The following is a 22,078-nucleotide window of genomic DNA, read 5'->3' as shown; positions in this document are numbered from 1 at the left end:
AAATGAATTTAATTAAGTACAATTTTTGTTTTAAACAAGAGTCTTGGATACTAAAATTTACAATATTGTTAGTTCAGAATCTCGATGATTTGTCTCAAGCTTTGCAGAAGGAATTGCTTTCATTACCACCACAACAAATCAACATTTTATCAATGTAATGAGAATACGGTTCGCATCGATGATTCGTGTTAACGGTGGTTTCACTCTGTATTTAACATTGTTGTGTTTATTGTAACCATGTAAACGTATTCTAGCTCTCAAAACAAAAGGAATTGTGCTTCTTGTAAGCATCCACAGTTAAACATTGTCCCTTTTTAAGTAATCAAGACATCCTCTCGTTTGTCAAAAATAAGGTTAATTAAATTCATCATTATCGAAGTATTTACGCCTGTGGTCTTGTCAATAAACAAATTTGGCCTTTTCTATATACTTTCTGTATGTTACAGAAGAAGGCGTTCGAATCCCGCGGAGGGAAGAACAAAAAATCGCTAACGAAAATTTGCACTTGGAAGTTAATTTTGAATTAAAATATTGTAAAAAAAGAAGAATAAAATAGCTGCTAGTACACTCTCAATTTTGAAACAATGATTGATTAATTGATGTTTCCTTAACGCCCAGTGGCAAATATTTCATTTATGTTCAGGACCAAAACAAATTAACAATAAATACAATACGTTGGTTCTGTAATAGAGGCCGTCCGGGATGAAGGTCGGTGAAAATTGGACGGCTACTGGAAAATGAGTGGGACACCTAAGGACCCTTCAAGTTGTTGCAAGTGTTCTTTACGTGCAGAAAACGTGGCATTTTCTCTACACGAGGCATCGGATGTAACTCTCAATTCTGACCGGACGTGGCTGCATACATAAACATCCCGCAATGCCAAACGGACGCTCTTACTTTGGTAAGGGTTTAAGTGTCGGTGGGGAGAAGACCAAAGTGACCACATTTCTATTCCTCAGTCAACCTTGGGGAAAAACAATTTTGATTAAATGTTCATGGGCATGATGAACTTGATAAATAATGACTATTGGGAAATTGAAAATTCAAAAACTATATCTGCATTCAAATATTCTATATATTGTAACGGAGTTTTATTGTATTCTTTTACCACTGTGTATGCCATTGTTTTTGTCATATATTCTAGCAGGCATATTTGTTAAGCATTGCGTATTCGATAACAATCTAATTAAAATATAGAACTCTGATTTCTGTATATCCTTCTAATGCGAGCATGCGAGTTGCAATAAGTAGATCTGAAATCTAATCAGATTGTTTTTGGTTAATTTGTATTGTTTTATTCATGTACTTATTATAATATTGTATCAAGAGAGCCTTATTGAAATTTAGTGCTTTAGATTATCTTCAGAAAAAGATATTATTATTTTTATTATTATTATTATTATTATTATAATTATTATTATTATTATTATTATCGATAAAATGATGAAGGCGTTTCCTAAAATATATGTCGTACACATTGACATTTGTACTAGACATTTATAAACTAGCTGACAAGGAGTCGGTGCCAATTTGGTGGCTTACAGTTCCCGAGGACTCCCGTCTGTCCAGTACCAAGTGTTTCGGTGATGGCATTATCAAAATGATATTTTTATTGTAATTCATTAGTTTATGAATAATGCAATTGTACTAAGTCTAAGGATGGGATTAATTCTGGCAAAGTTAATCTTTGGCGATTTTGCTTTGATGCTTCCAAACGTTTAACATGTCTCTGGGTTTCAAGCGTACCTGATGCTTATACCAACCACACGTGTACTGCCAGCTGAAGTATGATACGTTTATATTTATAGGTATATAGGCTTTGTTCTTCTGAAATGTTGCACATTTTGTCATGTCGGGCGTTTTATAGAATATATGGTAAGGGTTCCCTAATTAATGAAGGCCATACAGAGACCTTATAGTTGCTTCTATCCACGTCATTTGGACTATAGTGGATAGTTGTCTTATTGGCAATCTTTCCATATCAGCTTATTTACATATTAGTATATGAATTGTCATCTGGGTTGAACTATAAACATTCTTTGTTACCGTTACATATATAATACACCCTCAAGGAACATTACACGCTAAGGACCATAACTGCATACCTTTCTTGTTTTCAGTGTTGTAGTCATTTGTTAAATCGAATTGAATTAACTCTTAAAATTTTACGCAAGTAATAGAAATGACAACATTCAATAGCAATGTTTTTGGTCTTCTGAGGGATATATAGTAAAAGGGAGACAACTGCGAATTGACTGATTGACATTTGGTTGTTAAAATTTCTAAAATAATTTTTAAGGTGTTGTCGGTTTTATAAATTATGTGTAAATATCGAATTGCATAAATGCATCTTTATTTTATTCAACGGTTTAGTTTTCATTGTATATGACAAGCATAATACACAAAAACCACAGGCACTTGTCCCAGAAAACAATTACCTATATTACATGTATACCTTACTATACCTATCATGTGTTATATTAAGATATATGGGTTTTTTTCAGAGGCACGTGCATGTGATATGTTTTTCAGAGACAAGTGCCTGTGATATAAAAACCAGTAATATTTTTACCAGAAGCTCCAGAATATCTGTTTAAGACAAATAATTAGAAATAGAACACAGTTCTTCATAATATGCACTCAGTAGAGGTATATAATGGTAACACCGAATAATGGCTATTTTCTTATAGATATGGGATGGAACTTTGACTGTTGTCCGATTCTGTATGTTCGGTTTATCAGAGTTTTATAATGTTTTACGTAGATTTATTACTCTTCAGATGTTCATTAACTTTTGCCGCCTATACATTTTTCGCCTTCTGTCAAAACGAAGTCATAAAGTAAACGGAAGTTTTCTTCTGTAGTTTCTGTAAAACGATCTCCCAAAATCTCTGATAATAATCCCATAAAGGTCGGATCCATATCCTGAAAAAGAACGAAAGCAGAATGAACGAATATTGCTGAAGTGATTCTTATTTAAATCATTACATAGAACATAGCTTGGTTTGGAGGGACACGAAAACGTGTAAGACAAGAAGCATTTTGGCATGCAATACCATTTTTTCAACAACAAAATCACTCTTCTGCTCAGTACTGTTAGCTAATTTTGTTTTATAGATAATATTTCCCTGCCAATGTTCTACCATCCTGCCTTTTTAGAAACAAATTAGCTCTCAAACTTTACTCAGTCGTTTTGTTAATTGATTTTTCTAAATTGAAGTGATGTACAAAGTTATCTTAGGTATTGCACAAAATCATGTCGTCGAGCACTTCTAAAGAGCATCGCACAAGTTGGCACTCCGAGGCGGGTGGAGAGCAGGAAGGTGAACTGTGGTTTATTTTAGCAATAGTACAGCTTAAGTCGACGCTAGGGGCCGTCTTGACCTTGTTGTAGGGTATGAATGATTCGTTCATTGTTGAAGACCCTATATCAACTGTCAAGATTAAGAACAAGAATAAAAGCCCTGTTCATTGATAATTTTCTATGTTTTCTATGTAATGTGTGCGATTTTGTCCCATGTACATTTACTCCATATCCTTTCATTTTCTAATATAATGTGAAGTACAACACTGATGATACTTGAGCTCGTACGTAATGATAAAATTAAGAATGGAAATGGGGAATATGTCAAAGAGACAACAACCCGACCAAAGAGCACACAACAGCCGAAGGCCACCAATGGGTCTTCAACGCAGCGAGAAAATCCCGATGTTTATATAAGCAGATTAAGTAGTTTGAGCTTGCTTTCTGTTGATGCCATCATTCTTTTATATAGTATTATTCATTACTGTTTTACTTGAACTTGTTTGTCTATCGGTATTATAGAGAAACGAGATTTTTCTCATATGATTTTTTTTTGTGGGTTCACTCTTTATGTTTGTTTTGTTATTTAATTTATTGAGATAAAAAGGGGGGGGGGTTGAGTACTCAAAAGTTAGTCGGAATAGCTGGTGGTTCCTTTAGAGTCTCTATTAGATTTATTCTTAATTTGTCTAGCATCCGGTGATTTACAGCATTAAAAAAGCGAAAAGCGACTGGTTTGTAAATCACTGAATCAGTTTGGCCGTACGAAAAGAACTAGAGTTACTATCCTACCCACTGCAAAATATACAAAAACAAATAATTTTCTTAAGAAACCATGCACCAATTAAAATTTTAAGACTCTCAAGGAATGCTTTTGATTGGTACCAATTAAACAACCAATACGTTCGGAAGTAAGATATGATTTTATACCGGACCATATGTGGAAAAGTACATCAAAACTATAAAAAAAAACTATGCATGTTTAGTAGAATCGCGGATAAGATGAACACTACACGCTCACGTGAGCGCCAAATTTTGCTCTTCGTGATTTGAAAGTGTCAATTTTTACTTAAAATGCAAGGTCACTTTTTATTAATTTACTAAGCTGAAGTAAGGAAAACGTGATATTATTAAAGTTAAGCACTGTTTTCATGCAAATAGAGGAAGATTTTATTTTATTCAAGTGATGTCTTGATTAAATCTGATACTATAAACTTGCATTACGATTAAACATGTATTTGGTTTTGCGGAATACATGGCTTATCATAATAAATTTCAATCCTAAACGGTCGTATTATTTATGTTAAAGTGATCTAGATCGGTCTACTATAGTTGTCATACCACCAATTCACCCACTCGAATTTAGAACGTATGTAAAAGTAGCCTTTCCCTGATAAAAAAATAGTGCTTTTGATGTCATTGTTTACTTAAACTAACCAACAAATTTGCAGAAATGAAACTTGGTGAAAGAGAAATTTATTTAGACCATTTTGAGCAAAAATTTACTTGTCCATGAGTTTGCATTAAAAATGGATGATAAATGCTCTCCATACTATTCTTATTTAAGATTTCCAGAAAACTAGGGATTATTTGTAATAGTACTTACCTTCGGAACGTTGGTATTTTACTACAAGACTTTAAACATTGCTTGCAAATTGGCATGTAGAAAGGTGATACATGTACAATTCAGGATATACCTGGTTTCTATGAAGTTAAATTTAGGGTAAAATATTTAGAAAGCTGTGAAAATTGAAAAATTTGGTTGAATAAATAGGGATTATGAATTGGTGATCTGACACCTATATAAACTCATCATAAATACCAGGAATAAAAGTTGTACACCAGACGCGCGTTTCGTGTACAAAAGACCCATTAGTAACCTTCGAATAAAAAAGTTAAGAAGGCCAAATTAAAGTACGAAGTACTATATTTAACATTACTTGATCCGATGTCATTTTGTTTGGGCCCTTTCTGATTTCAAGCTACAGAGGTTCATTGTATGTTTCTTTTAGTTCACTTTCTCTACCCATATACACACGAGCTATTCAGAATATCTGTGTGAACTATATCTCATAGTATCAAAATAGAGATATTATTTCACAGAGGTGGTTCAAAGCTGAATATGATGTTGGTGCAATATCTCCTATTTTAACTCTCCTTACCTTCAGTAGTTCGGATATTTTCTCATTTGTCGAGAAAACATGACTGATTTCTACCAATGCTTTGTCAACTTCCTCTAAATTATTTACAACATCGTCAAATAGTCCAAATATTTCCATTGCATCGTTTTCAAATTCGAAACTGTCCTTAATGTCTTCTTCACTTTTATTAGTATCGTAAGATGGAAAATATTCTGCATATTGTTGATGTTTCTTTAAAAATCTAGAAAATAAGAAATATGCTACGTTCAAACTATTTTATTGACATAACATCTTGGTTACTCGTCCACTTGTTCGATAGTGTAGTGGATTTTGGACCAGTTAACTAAGTTATTGTGTTCAAAGGAAAGCAATTTAATGTTGTAACTGCAAGTTTTCACCTCATTCTTTACTTTTTCACCCGTAGTTGAGCTCCAAGGATTTGTTTTCACCTGTATTTCTGCCTTAAAATCATAATATTTAAATTGCTAACTAAATCCCAAACATTTAATTAAAAGTAAACTCTATTAATAAGATCAGCTTATATATATATATATATATATGCATTCAAGCATAATGATTGAAAAGGTTTATCTAATGTATGTATATATTTTATTCAAACATTAAGTTTTCTATCAAATCAAATTCTTAAGAACATGATTTGATTAACTTTTGATCCATCTATAAAAAATTGTTTCGACTAGTTTTCAAAACAAAAATCGACGAATAAAATCACAAATAGAAATCCAAATTAAGGGCAATACATGAATGGCAGACACACACATGACGGGTAACATGTTATGCATAACTTGCAATAGGAATATGATTTTTTTTCTGCTTACACAGTAGTAAAATACACTATACAAAGTCACATCATCAGTTTGAATATATGGAAATTATTTCGAATAGCTAGTGGTTGCGAATTAAGATTGCTTGTTTCCACTAAGTTACATACCGTATCATGTAATGCTAGTCACTTCCAATATAATTTGATGAATACAAGTCATTGTTCTAGATTGTATATCATTCGTGTAAGGCGTAACTGCACAAAGCCTACTTATATTTGTTGTTGGTTCAAGATTCGTTCATAAAAATACAATTTTATTGTCCAATAAAACAATAAAAGATCTTTGTGAAGCAAAATATCAAATTGTCAAGTGATCAATCATAATGCAATAATTTTTTTTAAATATTTTTTTCAAAATAATAACCGAAATATTAGACCTGCCTCTCCCTCACCTATAATAATATGGTAATTTATATCACGATAGTTACATGCATTTGGTATTTTTACTCATTTATAAAGTATAGTAAACGTACAAGTCGATCTTAAAGTACTAGCATGCCATTTGCAGTTATATTCAAGACAGTTAATAAAGTACATCCTATCCTCAGTTCTAATGAGTTTAACTGTAGTAGCAACGTTACCTCATAAGGTTTTCTTTCGCAGTTTCCTCCATAGAACGGGTCACCGCTTTCCATGCATTTCTCAGACTGAATATCTGCCTGTATGTCTGGAATGGCAACCTCGGATCAACAGTTTTCTTAGCTGAACTTGATTCTGGTAAATGAATCTTCGTGTTCGCCTTTTTGTTAGATTTAGATTTAGATCCTTTGAATTTCGATTTTAATGCACCCATATTGTAGTTTTAAACACAAACATAAACAAATAAACACATGAATAAATAAATAAACAAATCAAAACATTTCAAAATAAATATCACAATATTCGGGTATACATATCCGATCTTATAAATAGAGATATGATATAGATATGTAATTAAATGTCAGGTACTATGTACAAGTCTACACTCGATCTAATCCCGTGCCAAGTTTTTTTCTATATGGATTAAGATTTGCATTCATCTGACGTACTTCTGCAAACAAAACCCCTTGTATGTACTCTAGTTTGAATGAACTACTTCAATATTTAGATTATTTCAGTTGGACAAACATATATAATATTGGTAGGTGATAAAATTCGGCAGTGTTTTTATTCACCTCAAATTCAATCATTTTTTCAAAGTTCGATATTAAGTTTGTGCTTCGTATTTCTTTACAATATCGAAAAGTAGTTATATAGTGGATTAAGTTTTTGAGCAAACATTCCAGTATATTACATATAATATGATATAAAAGAAAAAGGATTTCTCTATATGCTAATTTTTCTTAAAGTCACAATGATTTACTGTTACTTATCGGATTGTACGAGGAATATACTATCTAAGATCTAAGAAAAGGTGAAGCTTTGCAAAATTTAAATACTTGATTTGAAATCCATAATTATAATTATAATCAAATTTTACTGAACAGATTTATTTTTTTCAAGTAGTGAATCCTTGTTTACCATATTATAAAAAAATGACTTTAATGACGTAGTCGTTTATGATATTTTTCGGTACGGCAAAAATAACAAATTAATACTTCCGACTGAAGCATGGTTAGATAGACTTTCGGGTTGCTTACAGTAACTGTTAAGAAATTATAGAATACACGAATTCGTTTCAGTCCAGTGCTTTCTTTTCGAATAACACAGCCTATATCAAAACAAGGAGATGTGGTATGTTTGCCAATGAGTCAACTATCCACTGAAGTTCAAATGAAGTGGATGCAATCAATTATAAGTAACCTTACGGCTTTCAACAAAAAGAAAAAAAAAGAAAAACCCATATCGTATAGTTGGCTTTAAAAGGCTCCGAAATGAGAAATATTAAACGATTCAATTTAGAATACTAAATGGCTAATTTATAACAAAACAATTTACGAAAAACAAATATGACAGACATGAAACAATGACAATGTGGTTATTTTCAAAATCAACTGCATGTGTATGTAGCTTTTGTCAAATGTGCTATAAAAAAAATTATTTTTTTCTTTTGCAGAAATTATAGTAATTTACTATCCTGGAAAATTGTTCCGTCATATCGAATCAGCTGTGTTAGAGCGCATTTTGATTACCAAGAGCGCACCGAAATGCCAAAATGCGTATAAATATACAAGGAGCTACAAAACTAAAAACGAACCCATTTAAAGTACCTAAAACAAGAGAAGGACTTAGGTCAGGTTCATATAAGAGTTGGGACTTAAATGAACTTAAACATAAAAAAAACGTCAAAGCACAAAATGAAACGTCGTGACGACGACCACAGCTGCAAAATCGTAGTGTATCATTGTAAATTTTGCATACATTTTTGATACTCAAATGATCAAAAAAGCAAAAACGAAACCGGAAACCCCTTAATATTTCCCCATCTTTAAACAATGATCACAGCAATTAATATACCATTTTGAAATACTAAGTAATGTTTTGTGGACAGAACTTAATCACAACTTATAGAGAAAACACTTTTACCTACCGCTTTAAACGTACATTCTATATATATTTAGGTCTATTTGATAAACTGTTAAGTGATTGTACCTATGGGAGTATAAACTGTACATAGTATTCTTTTTCATTGTCAGATGTGGTTCAATGAGTTCTAATTTCTTCAAATATCCCAAATACCGGCTAATTTCGTATACTTTGCCTTAGAGTTTGAAATTTACCACAACAAAATTTCAAAAACCTAATTTCCTGTAATCTGTATCTATACATGTAAGTGGAAACCAACACATGGTAATGTTAGTCAGCGCTACGTTTAATTCGATAAGACATCACAAACGTTATCTGTGCCAGACAGTCCAGACAAAATGAAAATTCTTTATTTGGCATCGTTTGCTGTTTTGCAATTTCATTTCTGTTCGAGTCTGTCTGTAGAAATTTTAAAACCAAACAGCACAGGACCAGAAGCTGCCTTAGTTATCGTCCCTGGAGCATATATTACAGGTGCAGCATACAAACCTTTAGGTAAGGCTACTGATAAGTAAAATTTAGGGGCCATTACATTGTATTTGAAAGAAAGAAAAAAAACCCTGCATTTTAGACTGCAACGAGTTGTCATAGAACAAACAAATAGATTTTAAATCCACAAAAACAGTTTTGATCTTGGAAATGTATTTCTGACATTGAACTAGATTAAGGTCATGTGACTTGATCAAGGAAACGGTACTACAGAATTCTTTCAGACTAGGTAACACATAACAGTAACTTATTGATTTAAAATCTTTGAGAACTTAATTATTATTATCACAACAGAAAACTCTTTTTATTTAAAATGTAAGTGAAATAAGTCTTTTATCAATGTAAATTTGGAAAATGCTAAAAGGTAAAGAAACCAAACAATGAAGCCATCGGGATCCTTTGACAATAAGTTCTTCAATTACAATGAAAATTATTTAAAGGACACTGCTAGACTAGCGGAAAAAAGAAACTGTGCATTCTAAAGAATTTTCCAAAATCTATGAGCTTAATTTCTTGAGTTACAATGTGTTACAATCTTGTTAAAATAATGCTTTTGTAGATAACAGGTGATATTCATCTCGGCACGACTGATTTTGCATGATTCTAGAGCTCAATTTTTTAACTTCCATGCGCTCAAAATTGCTTTATGTCAGTATTATGTGGAAAAAGGTTTACACATTTCTTTAATCTAAATAACGAGGAAAACGTTTTTGTTTTAATATTACGATGACAACTTTTTTGTATTATTGATGATAGCTTTAAGCGCACCTATGAACACATGAAAATCAGCGGCTCACAGAGATCTGCACATAAATTTGGTGACTGACACTGAAGACTTAACATAACAATTATTCTGTCTTTGCTTAGATATCTTCTTTAAACTTGTTTGTTCATGGATCATAGCGGCAAAAGAAAAACAAATATGATATACATTACTGAATAACCTGCTCCTGATTTGTAACAGACACATCCAGAAAGTGACGGGGTTAAACATGTTAGCCGGATGGCGGGCGCTTAACAACCCCTAACTTGTGTAGTATATTTCTGGTGAGAGTGGGAGAATACTTTTTCAGAACTACTTTTCGGATCACGTCAAATTGTTGTTCTGATAAAGTGATGCCTTAATATATTTATGTGAGTAAGAATTGCTATGATTTTTTAAGGCGGAAGAATCATTGATGATGCCCTGAATGATGCCGTATGCCGTTTTCGATACATTAAAAAACGCGGGTTTACCAAATCAAATGTTATAACTTGATTCACTGTTGTTACATAAAACGTTTTTCTCATTAATGTACATCTGTTATTATAAGTACGTTGTCAAATTCTTATAAAAAAACAACGATTCTATAATTGCATATTTTTCTGTTTCTACAGCAAAATCATGCAGATTTTCGCATAAAATTGATTTTTCCCACAATTCTAATTTTCAATTTTGAAGTGCAAAAAGGCTACAGATAAAAACTGGAACAAACTACTAATTCTTTTAATAACTCTTAAGTCCTTACATTTTACTTTCCCGTTTGCGTATGATATATGTTTAAATTATTACTTACTGCTAAGCTGTAACTAACATTATTTTTCCACAGCTCAAGTTATTCAGAAGAATAGTAATCTGAAGTTATGGGTTGCCTTGCTAGACGGATTTTTTAATAAACTTCCTAACCCACTCCAGCTTCCTATAGTATTTAAAAAAGCTGTTAATGAGTTACTAAAGGCAGGTTATAAAGGGAAGAAAGTGTTCTTGGCTGGACATAGTCTTGGAGGTATGCATATTATATTATCATATACTTAGAGTAAATAACTTATATTTTTTACTGTATGATAATAGCATGAAATGTACGTAAATTCCATATTTTCCGAAATGGTGTTTAGCGGGCTGATATGAAAAATTTATCACATGCTTCCGTCTATTATCACATACCTCTCCGTAACGTTATCGCATGGCATTCCGGCGTTACTCGGTAAATTCCGGAAAATACACCTCAATGGTATGTTTTCAGTGAAAAACATAACAAAGTAGGGTACAAAACAATTATTATGGAACAGGAAAATATATAATGTAAAATGCAAAAAAAAAACCAAATGATACAATAAATGCGTTTTTCAAAGTTTCCAGCATAATTTAAAAAGTTACTTTACAAATGTTGACCTTTCGAAACAATGTTCATCATGTTTTGTTGATTTTTTTTTATCGTCAATAAAAATAAAATTGTTATTTTTCTCCATTGTTGAAGCATATGATAAAAAGATCATAACATGTCATTTTTCATATCAGATGTATTATCAGCCTTCGGTCAATATCAGCCCTCGAGCCTTCGGCTCTTGGGCTGATATTAAACCTTGGGCTGATAATACATCTGATATGAAAAATGCCATGTAATAATCTGATATTATTACACTGTAAATATAACCACGCCATGTTATAGATATTTAATTATTGATATACTTTTTATGCAATGTTAATTTAAGATCATTTCGAACCAGGCACGAAGCAGGTGCCTTCGACTCCAATCTTTATTGTCTAGGATTGTCAGTTTTTCTGCCGAAAGGTGGTGGTTCTCTCCGGGCACACCGGCTTCCTCCATCAATTAAAACTGGCCTAAAAAGATTAATAACAACAAACAACATAATTATGGTCCAGATATCCTTACTTGGAAGGCAAGAAACCGCGGTGTTTGGGATAAATCAATTTTACGTGCGTACAAACCTACTCCTTTGCCTGTAATGACCATATGTTATGAAAAAGAAAACACCCAAGAAAAATCCTCCTATATAAAAATAAGGAGATGAGGTATGATTGCCAATGAGACAAATATCCACCAAAGTTCAAATAAAGTGGATGTATGCAATTTAGACAACCGTACGGCATTCAACATTGAGAAAAATCCATACTGTATAGTCGGCTATAAAAGGCCCCGATATGAAAAATATGAAACAATTCAATTAAGAAAACTAAAGGCCTAATTTATAACAAAATAATTAACGAAAAACAAATATGACAGACATGAACCAACGACAACCACTGAACTACAGGCTCTTGACTTGGGATAGGCACATAAAGAATGTGGCGGGGTTAGACATGTATTTTAGCGGTCAATCCTCCCCTTAAACGACTGCAGTGGTGTAACAGCACAACATAAGAACAAACTATAAAAACCAGTTGAAAAAGGCTTAACTCATCAGATCGATACAAAGCAGAAACACATCAACATAAACACAGACCGGACGTGGCAGGGTATTTATCCATCCCTCTACCCGAACAACACAAAAGGACACTAAGTACAGATCTGAGAGTACACGCAGTTAATGACAGCTAGTTCAAAGCCAATAACAACTAATAGAAAAATCATGTATCTAAGACTAAAATATCAATCAGTACACATCCAACATCCAATGAATTTAGTGTAAAGACGTCATTAACAGTCAGAGAAAAACATGACCTTGTGCAAAACTAAAATAAAGGTATCGACAGATTGTAGTACCGTTAAAGTGCATATGTGTATAACAAAACTATTTAGTATGATTTTGATTTACTGATAACAAAATCAATATTTTACCAATGAAAACAATATTCAAAGTTCTAATTACAGTGTTGAATTGGTAACCTTTTAGAATAAGTTTATTCAAAGGATTGATAAGTTTACCCGGATCGTATATAAATTTCCAGTTATTTTTTATTTGTGTAGTCAAGCTACACAAATTAAGCAAACTTATAAAGTCTACTTCCAATTCATACGGTCTTTTTCCATGACATTTTTCGTTCCATAACTACCTCCCAATTTTCCGCACCGAAACAATTCACGCGCGTGAGGAAAAGGTGTGCATATAATTTGAAAAGAAATAAGGTTGAACGATGTTTTGTATGAAAATCTGATGAAAGATTTTAATATAGTAGTAATTATAAGGAATATAAGGGATATTTGTAGGACATTAACTGACTAGCAACGAAAGCAGCATCGTAGTACATAGCTCAAGAGCGGGAATTAACTCAAGCTTAATTTGCTCAATGACAATTAACAGTAGCTGAAAATGTTCGTAAGTAAGTTTTAGCCAATTCTTTGTCATAAAAATTTAGCAAACCCGACTAAAAATAGCTATATCCTCTATTTTAATTTGCAGTAACACCAACTATATGCTAAGTTTAATTCTAGGTGAAGTTGCAGCCCTTTATGGACAAAAAGCGAACCATATTTTAGATGGAGTGTTGTTGTTTGCATCATACATTACAAAGAACAACAAACTTAAAGAGTATCCATTTCCGGTTCTGACCATTAGCGGTGACCTAGATGGATTAACTAGAATAACCAGAATCGTAGATACGTTCGAGTGAGATTAATTTTTAAACACTATTTGTTTGTTTTTATTTTCATATACTAGTAACTGTTGCCTTGGCGACAATTAATGTGTAAGTTAAAGGTAACAGCAAATATTAGCCATGAAACAGTAGCAACCATATAAAGGATAAGAAGTTAAACATTTAAAAACTAAATAAAGATCAAATCGTTTAATACATTTGAAAAGCTTGCTACATTTTATGTAAAAGGACTTGATAAGAATCCTGTATGGAAGCATGTATAACGTTAACAAGACATAAATTGGTAATTGTTCAGTTTTCTAATCGGGGAAAATACAGACAAAATTACACTTTCATAACTATAATATAAGAATGAAACATAAAAAGGATAAAAAAAATTCGCCAAAAACAGAAGACCATCAACCACCAGACTACTCCGAAAAAAAACCCCAAACATACAAACAAGCTCAGAAAACTATGAACAACACATGGATCAGAAAGACTTTGCACATGCACAACATGTGGTGATTTTAATCAGTTTAACGTGCAAACAAACCTGCACCTTTGCTTATATCTAGACCATACATTTGTCGTAAAACTAAAACGCACAGAGCAGCTTACAGGACGACCACTAATTTGAAGTTTAAACAAATGAAATTTAAAACGGCACATTATTTTGAAAACAGTTCAAAAATGAGGAAGGTCATACCATCGGAAGAAAGTTTTTTTTGTACTGAATAAGGGAGTCTATGACGCATGTAACCTTTGATGTTTTATTTTTTTAAGAAATTTCGCGAGTTTATATCATTTGCAGTGTATTAGTTCTATGAACGACTTTATTTAAGGATATATTTAGGTGAAATTTAAAAAAATCTAGAATTTAAAATTGATACTATAATTCAGAAGAGCATTAGTAAAGGAACAAAATAAGCTAAAAATATTGATAGGTTATGGAACTTATGCGATATTTGAGTTTTAAAAAATGGCGGAAAAAGGCTGACTTGGACTTTCACCTTATGTATAGCATTGGCATTGGTCTCAAATCGCAAGACAAAAATCTAAAATCTGCTTAAATTTTAATATTTTTTATGAGCCATTGAAGTCTTCTATGAAAAGACAAGTGGGTGATATGGGGCAAAATATTTTACCCTGTATCGTAGGAAAAAACCCAAGTAGTCCGAATATCTGACAAAAATTCATAAACCTGACCTAAGTACATCCTTAAGGTACGACGAGAAACGCCGTCTAATAGTATTCATTTTTACGAGAAACATTATGTTTAATACATGTAATAAGATGCTGATACCGACTGTTAGATTTGTAGAAAGTCTTCAGGAGTCTGTGGTTTCAGTAAAAGTCATTTCTGTGTTAATGCAATGTTACGATTATAGTAAGCTACATTAGAACACGTTCTAGCAAACCGTACCAGTTGTGAAATAAACACGGCATAAAATGCGCCATATGGAACATTGCCGTACAAAAAAAAAGAATTGAGATCTTCCATTTATCGTATTTGTCATGTCCGTTTTACTATTTTTTCCAATACAGCAAGGTTTAAAAAATGACAATATTGGTTTTTATTTCAGGGAACTCCAAGAAGACGTGAAAAGCGATCCAGAGCAAATATACAGGACACCTGTAATAGTAATGGAGAGCATAAATCACGGACAGTTCGCGTCGGGTCAATTACCAAAAACTGTAACTGATCATGATCTAAATCCAGAAGTATCTCAATCTGTAGCATATAATACCATAGCTAATTACTCGAACGCATTCATGGTAGTTGTCAGAAATGATACAGATACCAATGTAACGCAAGCCGAAAATATCTTGGAAGACGGTTATACTAAAACCACTACAATGATGCAGGTGAATATAATAAGGCTATTGATAAAGTAATAAATATGGTGAAACTGTCAATACAATGATAGAGTTTTTGTTTGATCTTAGTAGTCTTTAAGTAAAGTTATCTAGTATTTATATATCAAATATAGGAAAACTCAGCAACAAACTTACGTAGTAAAGTTTTTTTATTCTGATCATTGGAATATCAAACACTGCAATGTGGGATCTACGTTTCCACTAAATTTATACTCGATCTACTAATTAGCAAGTTTCATTTTTAGAAATCTAGAGTTAACAATCAACAGTGTCCATGAAAGTCAAAATTGTAGTAGCGTTAAAACATTTAAAACCGTATTGTCAGAATGACAACTACTCACATTAAATTTTCTTCTGTTCTCTGACTGGTGTCTTCCTGGACTCTTCCTGGAATGCCTACATTTTATAGAAAATCTATTCCTCGAATGCCTACCAAAAAAAAAAGAATAGATGTTGTTTTAATGAAGGGGCCTCGGTGGCCGAGTGGTCTAAGTAGTTACTACTGTAATCACTAGACAGTCAACACTGAGGTTGCGAGTTCGAACCCCGCTGGTGCCGGTGCACTCGACTCCAATCTTAATTGACTAGGATTGTCAGTTTTCCTATCGAAGGTCGGTGGTTTTCTCTGGGCACTCCGGCTTCCTCCACCAATAAAAACTGGCCGCCACGAAATAGCCCAAATGTGGCGCTTAAAAATGGCGTTAAAACACCAACAATCAATCAATCAATGTTTTAATGAATTGGTGTTGTTTTAGAACAAAATTTAATAGTTAGGAAAAAAGTAGTTTAAAGGTAAAAATTATTTTTCACCATAAAAATATCTTTTTTTTTATATAAACATTTAATTTAAATGAAATGCAATAATAATATTTAATTTTTAAGTTAAAAATTAATAATAAGAAAAATAGCATTAAAATTCAAAGTAAGAAATTAAAATTGAAACAAATAAATGAAAGAACGACTGTTTAAATATAAAAATAAGAAAATGTGGTATGATTGCGAATGAGACAACTCTCCACAAGAGACCAAATGACACAGAAATTAACAACTATAGGTCACCGTACGGCCTTCAACAATGAATAAAACCCATACCACATTACCTATATTCTTTATCAATTGAACACGAATAAATATATATTCCTTATTCTAGTTATCTTTCGTTAACATTTACTGAGCTGTCAAAGAAGAGTGTTTTTATCATTCCTTTAAAAAAAATCATTTCAAACATACAGAAAAAAATACAAAATATTAATTTATTGCAAACAAACAGGAAAATAAAAATATTGCCTGAAATTTTAATTAGGAAACTCATCTTGCCTGCACAGATTATGATTACTGTTTATTTTGATTACACTTAATTTTGATAAGACACTATTCCTTGAATGCCTACATTTTTTTACCTGTATTTTGTCAGCAGATCAAAAGGTGTAGGCATTCAAGGAATAAACCCTCTGACTCAATCCTTATATCTCCTGACCTAGTTTACTACTAGAGGTACTCACAAAAAGATACCAACCGGTCTTACATAAAGCAATGTGCAAGTTTATAATTTAGCTTATAGAACACCCAAAATAATTAGGATAAAAACAAAATAGATGCACAATGACGTTTTATTGTAAAGATTCTGAAAACAACAAATTGTAATGAGGGGTTAAGCAGGATTTGGGGAAGGGTGTTTGGGCGAATGACTATTAACCAATGCGACTTATCATTGGGTGTATATGTCATCAGGAACAAGGAGGGTATAACAAGTTCAGCAGAAACTGTTACCTTTTTGGAGGTCTTAGTTCATCTTCGATTTATTTGTGTGTTCCTTTGTTCAATCTTTTTCTGTGTGGTATTTATCTGAACTGTTGTTGATCTTGTTATCTTTTTACTAAGGGAATGGTGTTTTTATGCTCTTTTTTGACTTAGATTTTTATAGACAGTATATTTCCCAAGTGAAATGTCTACTATGTGGTTAAGAGGGATAAGAAAGAAATTGGAAAGTGACCGAAACGTCTTACAAAAAGGTTCATTTTTGTTCACTATGGAGATTCCGTATATCGTCAGGTTATCGGATTTCCCAAGGGGACTAACTGTGGACCACTTATTGCGGACCGGTTTCTGTATTGTTATGAGTTACAATTTATGACTAAAATCAGCAAAATCCCATCGAAACAACATCTGATTCAAAAATTTAATAACACTTTTAGATATTTAGATGATATATTGGCTTTCAAAAATGACGACTTCAGTATGTACACTAAAGAGATTTATCCTGCCGAACTGACTTTAAATAAAGCTAATACTAACAATGAACACTGCCCTTTCCTGGATCTTGATATCTTTATCCTTAACGGGAAGCTTAATACCAAACTTTATGATAAAAGAGATGATTTCTCATTTCCTATTGTTAATTATCCATTTTTAGATGGTGACGTTCCCTTGTCGCCATCTTATGGTGTTTATATATCTCAGCTTGTTCGATTCGCTTGTGTATGTAACAACGTATTTGATTTCAACGAAAGAAATCTCTGTATTATTGAAAAATTATTACACTAGGGTTTTCGATATCACAAACTATTCAAAACATTTACTAAATTTTATCATCGGTACAAGGACATCATTCGTAAATATAAATCAACATGCAGACATCATATACGTTCAGGTATTTCACATCCAATATTTTATGGTAATATTGTTTACAAAGCACAAAAATGTCGGCATTCACCTCAAAAGCTAACCAAACCTTTAATCGGACTTATTCGGAAAGGATATACTTACGATACTGTTGTCAAGTCATTAAGGATTGCATATTTTGGTATTAATATTGATTCACTCATAGGGTCTTTGCATCGGAAATAAACACATTTATTCTAAAACCAGTTGTTGGCATGATACGGGTTATGTTCTTCTCATATATTTTATGATGGTATGATACTAAAATCCTAACGGGAGGGATTGTACTTGATTTTATATGATGAAGACATAATCTTTCAATCAGTTTAATTGAGGTCTTGAGCTGGCATGTCATTAACTGCTAGTAGTCCTTTGTTCATTTATGTATCATTGTCATTTTGCTAAGTTTCTTTTGTTACCTATTCTGACACCAGACTCGGACTTCTTTTAAACTGAGTTTTACTGTGCGTATTGCTATGTGTTTCTTTATTCTACATTGGCTAGAGGTATAGGGGGAGGGTTGAGATCTCACAAATACGTTTAACCCCGCCGCATTTTTGCGCCTGTCCAAAGTCAGGAGCCTCTGGCCTTTGTTAGTCTTGTATGTTTTTTAATTTTAGTTCATTTATATGTTTTGGAGTTTAGTGTGACGTCCATTTTCACTGAACTAGTACAAATTTTATTTAGGGGCCAGCTGAGGACATCCACCGGGTGCGGGATTTTCTCGCTGCGTTGAAGACCCATTGGTGGCCTTCGGCTGTTGTCTGCTCTTTGGTCGGGTTATTGTCTCTTTGAAATATTCTCCATTTCCATTCTCAATTTTATTAATCACAACAATAATAAAATGAAATGGTTAACACCAATCATATAATTCTGTAAAAATTAAAATCAAGTGCATTTGTTTATAATTGTATTTTGAACATAAGCGCAAATGAATTATGTTTTATACCATTTTAGCCTCTCTCGAAAGTGAAAGCTCTTGATCAAAACCCAGAATTTACCTCACACTGGACTAACACTGCTCAAGAACTCGTTGTCAGTCTGAAAAATATAACAGGTGTTGAGGTAATATTATTCTCTCTGAATGTTTTTCAGTACAACTGTTAAAGTAAAAATTAATAATATCATCATTAACTGTAGATGAGCCATTTGTATGATCTAGCTAGATTATCTCTCTCAAAAGTATTTGATGTCTACGTGAACAAGTATTGACAAAAATACCGAACTCCAATGTAATTCAACAATGGGGGAAGTCGATAAAACCTGACAAAACCAAACGCTCGATTATATCAACCAACGTAATGAATGGAAATCAACTGTCATATTCCTGACTTGGTACATGCATTTTCGATAGAAAATGGGGGATTAACCTGGTTTTATATCTCACTTGTATGACAATTGTTTATAGTTAAGTTATATTGACAAAGTTGGGTGAGCAACCCAAACAGACATTATTGGTAAACGTGACAATAATTGGGACCCAGCAGCCAAACCTGTGTAAACATATCACAATCATAGAAACCAAAACTGATTTAAAAATTAAAACATACAAATAAATCTGACATAGACGCCAATAAAAAAAGGATTTTTGTAGTTGATAATACACACAGTATTGTAAAACATAATTTCGTATACACACCTCTCTGATAATTAGGATTCAGCAGCCAAAACTGTGAAAATAAACATCACAAACATACAAACATAAATGACATACAAAATCAAACAAACATGCAAATAAATCTGACAAAGACGCCAACAAAAACGTTTCTGCGGTTAACACAGTATAGTAAAACATAATTTCATATACACTTTTTCGATAAAGTACAAATTAAGTAAAATATGTAACCAAGGGATATAAAATTAAAACAACACTATAAAAACCTCGTGCGTCCGAATCATACCTCTGGACCCACCCGCTTCAAGAACGCCCAAAGCCAAAAACCCGATAACTGAATGAACAAATTCCATGTCACTTCAAAAGTCATACGACCAGAAGGAACATAATAGTATAAAGACAAATAAAGTGAACACTGTAAAGTTAATAACGTCAGCACATAGAATCTGTAAATCAAGACCATCATGTGAATAAATGAGTTATTAAATGAGTAGTTTTTGATAATGAAATTATGAACAGAACAACCTTGGATTTCTTAATATGCTTATAAAGCAGAAAACTTTAAAAGATGCTATTTTTTACAATTATTTATATTTTATATAACAATAAGATTTTATCTAAAGACCTGCAAACATGAAAAGCATTTTCGTTCAAATTGAATTTATCTTTTATTAGTTTATCAATTACGAAGACGAATCACTGGATATTTTACCAAAACAATCACGTGTCTTAATTCCGTCAGATAATATAAAAATTGAAAGTCTGACAACTTTATGGATGCAACCAAACCCTCTAGATTCAACTACATCACCTCTGAGTCCTTTACAACTAAAAGCAACGATGAAAAGTCAAGAGGCTGTCAAAAAGATTTTACCCTCCAGTCAATTTGGTATACCGGCATCCTGTAAAGAAGTCAATCAGGTACTAAGTATTTATTGTCAGATCTATTTTGTTCTCAAAGTAAACATTTGATCATCAAATATGAACATAACAAAAAAGTGTGATATGTTTATTAACGATGCAAATCATTTTTGTTTCATAAAATATGCATATTTTATGATATAGATTGAATTAAAAAAAATCAGAGAATATATCTGTTACAGAATTCTAAATTGGTTTATCTCCAAATTAGTTTTCTAAAACAATGTTTGATAATGGAAATGAATGGACAAACTGCAACCAATGAATTTGGTGAAATAAATGTTTGAAAACTGCATGTATGATTAAACTACAACTGAACACCAAGTTCATGCAACGAAAATAAATGAGAAAAAACTCAAAATAAAGATCATACATGATTGAAAACTAAAGCATCTGTAATACCAAACCCATAAAAAAGGTATCATGGAGTTGACAGAGTATTCTTTCTCTCTTTAGTCACCATTTGTATTGTCCCTTATTCAAATTCAGTAACATGTATGATAACAGGAAATTTTTCATCTTTAGGTAAGAGTTCACCATTGTTTAAATTCAGATTTTAGCTGTGAGTGTTTTGCACACAAAAATACTAGGAGGTTGTTCATTTCCGATTGTTCATTCGTAAAAAACCGTAGCTTTAAGAATATCAAATAGTGGATTACTAGGACATACTAGAATATTGAAAAGATTTGGACGTAAACTTTATTATAAATCATGTTTTTCAGAATGCTTATGAACTAGCCTTTGCGAAATCATCACCAATGGCAAAGGAAAGGTACACATCAAGAGGAAGACGAATTATATTCAATGATGACGTCAGTGTTTCATCAGAATTTCAATGGGTCAGGTCGCAATTAGACCTCAACTATAATCAAACAGGTCTCTATGTAACAGCTGCCAGATTCCAGACTGGTATGAGTGAGCCAACGAAAAGCTATTCTGGACAAAATGATTGTACTTTGATATCGCCGTTCAGGGCAATGGAATGGATTTATATCGACTCTCTAAAATATACAACGTCACAAATAAAATCTAATTCTACATAATTTAAGATTTTAGTCTGTAAATATCAACTATAAAAGTCTCTACAAACAGGAAATGTTAATGAAATAAAACTTTTTATATAGTAATCTCTGCATCATTAATGGAGAAATAAAAAAAAAAAACAAGTGCTGAATGATTAACTTCAAATTTAGACGAAAACATTAACTTTCTGAATAAAGAAATCATTTCCAATCGCAAACATTTTAAATTGGATTTCATCGTTTATGATCAAATATCTTCAGAATTTCATGGTAACAGGGAAAGCCTAATCAAACTGAACTCGGGGTACTAATAATATCGATCTTGCAATTTCGCAAATAAGGGTATCCCCAATGCAAAACCACTTTTCAAAGATACCAGGCTTATATTTGTGTAAACC

General features: G+C 32.4%; 2 protein-coding genes across 2 annotated transcripts; one reads left to right on the top strand and one right to left on the bottom strand.

Annotated features, from left to right (window-relative positions):
• Positions 1–2,524: 2,524 nt before the first annotated feature.
• Positions 2,525–7,295, bottom strand: LOC127738946 (hemoglobin subunit alpha-D-like). The gene is made up of 3 exons (XM_052250448.1): positions 6,871–7,295; positions 5,467–5,686; positions 2,525–2,925 (listed from the first exon to the last, which is right to left on the bottom strand). Exons 1-3 carry the CDS (start codon positions 7,080–7,082, stop codon positions 2,788–2,790), a joined length of 570 nt encoding a protein of 189 aa, XP_052106408.1. The 5' UTR covers positions 7,083–7,295; the 3' UTR covers positions 2,525–2,787.
• A 1,797-nt stretch (positions 7,296–9,092) lies between these two features.
• LOC127738939 (uncharacterized) lies at positions 9,093–21,785 on the top strand. The gene is made up of 7 exons (XM_052250440.1): positions 9,093–9,289; positions 10,873–11,049; positions 13,438–13,612; positions 15,167–15,449; positions 19,080–19,187; positions 20,413–20,658; positions 21,381–21,785. Exons 1-7 carry the CDS (start codon positions 9,133–9,135, stop codon positions 21,699–21,701), a joined length of 1,467 nt encoding a protein of 488 aa, XP_052106400.1. The 5' UTR covers positions 9,093–9,132; the 3' UTR covers positions 21,702–21,785.
• The last annotated feature ends 293 nt before the right edge of the window (positions 21,786–22,078 follow it).

This window comes from Mytilus californianus, unplaced genomic scaffold, assembly GCF_021869535.1.
Source record: "Mytilus californianus isolate M0D057914Y unplaced genomic scaffold, xbMytCali1.0.p SCAF_4, whole genome shotgun sequence".
In the NCBI taxonomy this organism is placed as follows: domain Eukaryota; kingdom Metazoa; phylum Mollusca; class Bivalvia; order Mytilida; family Mytilidae; genus Mytilus; species Mytilus californianus.
The sequence above is the reverse complement of the archived record's forward strand: the minus strand, read 5'-3'. Positions and strand labels throughout refer to the sequence as shown.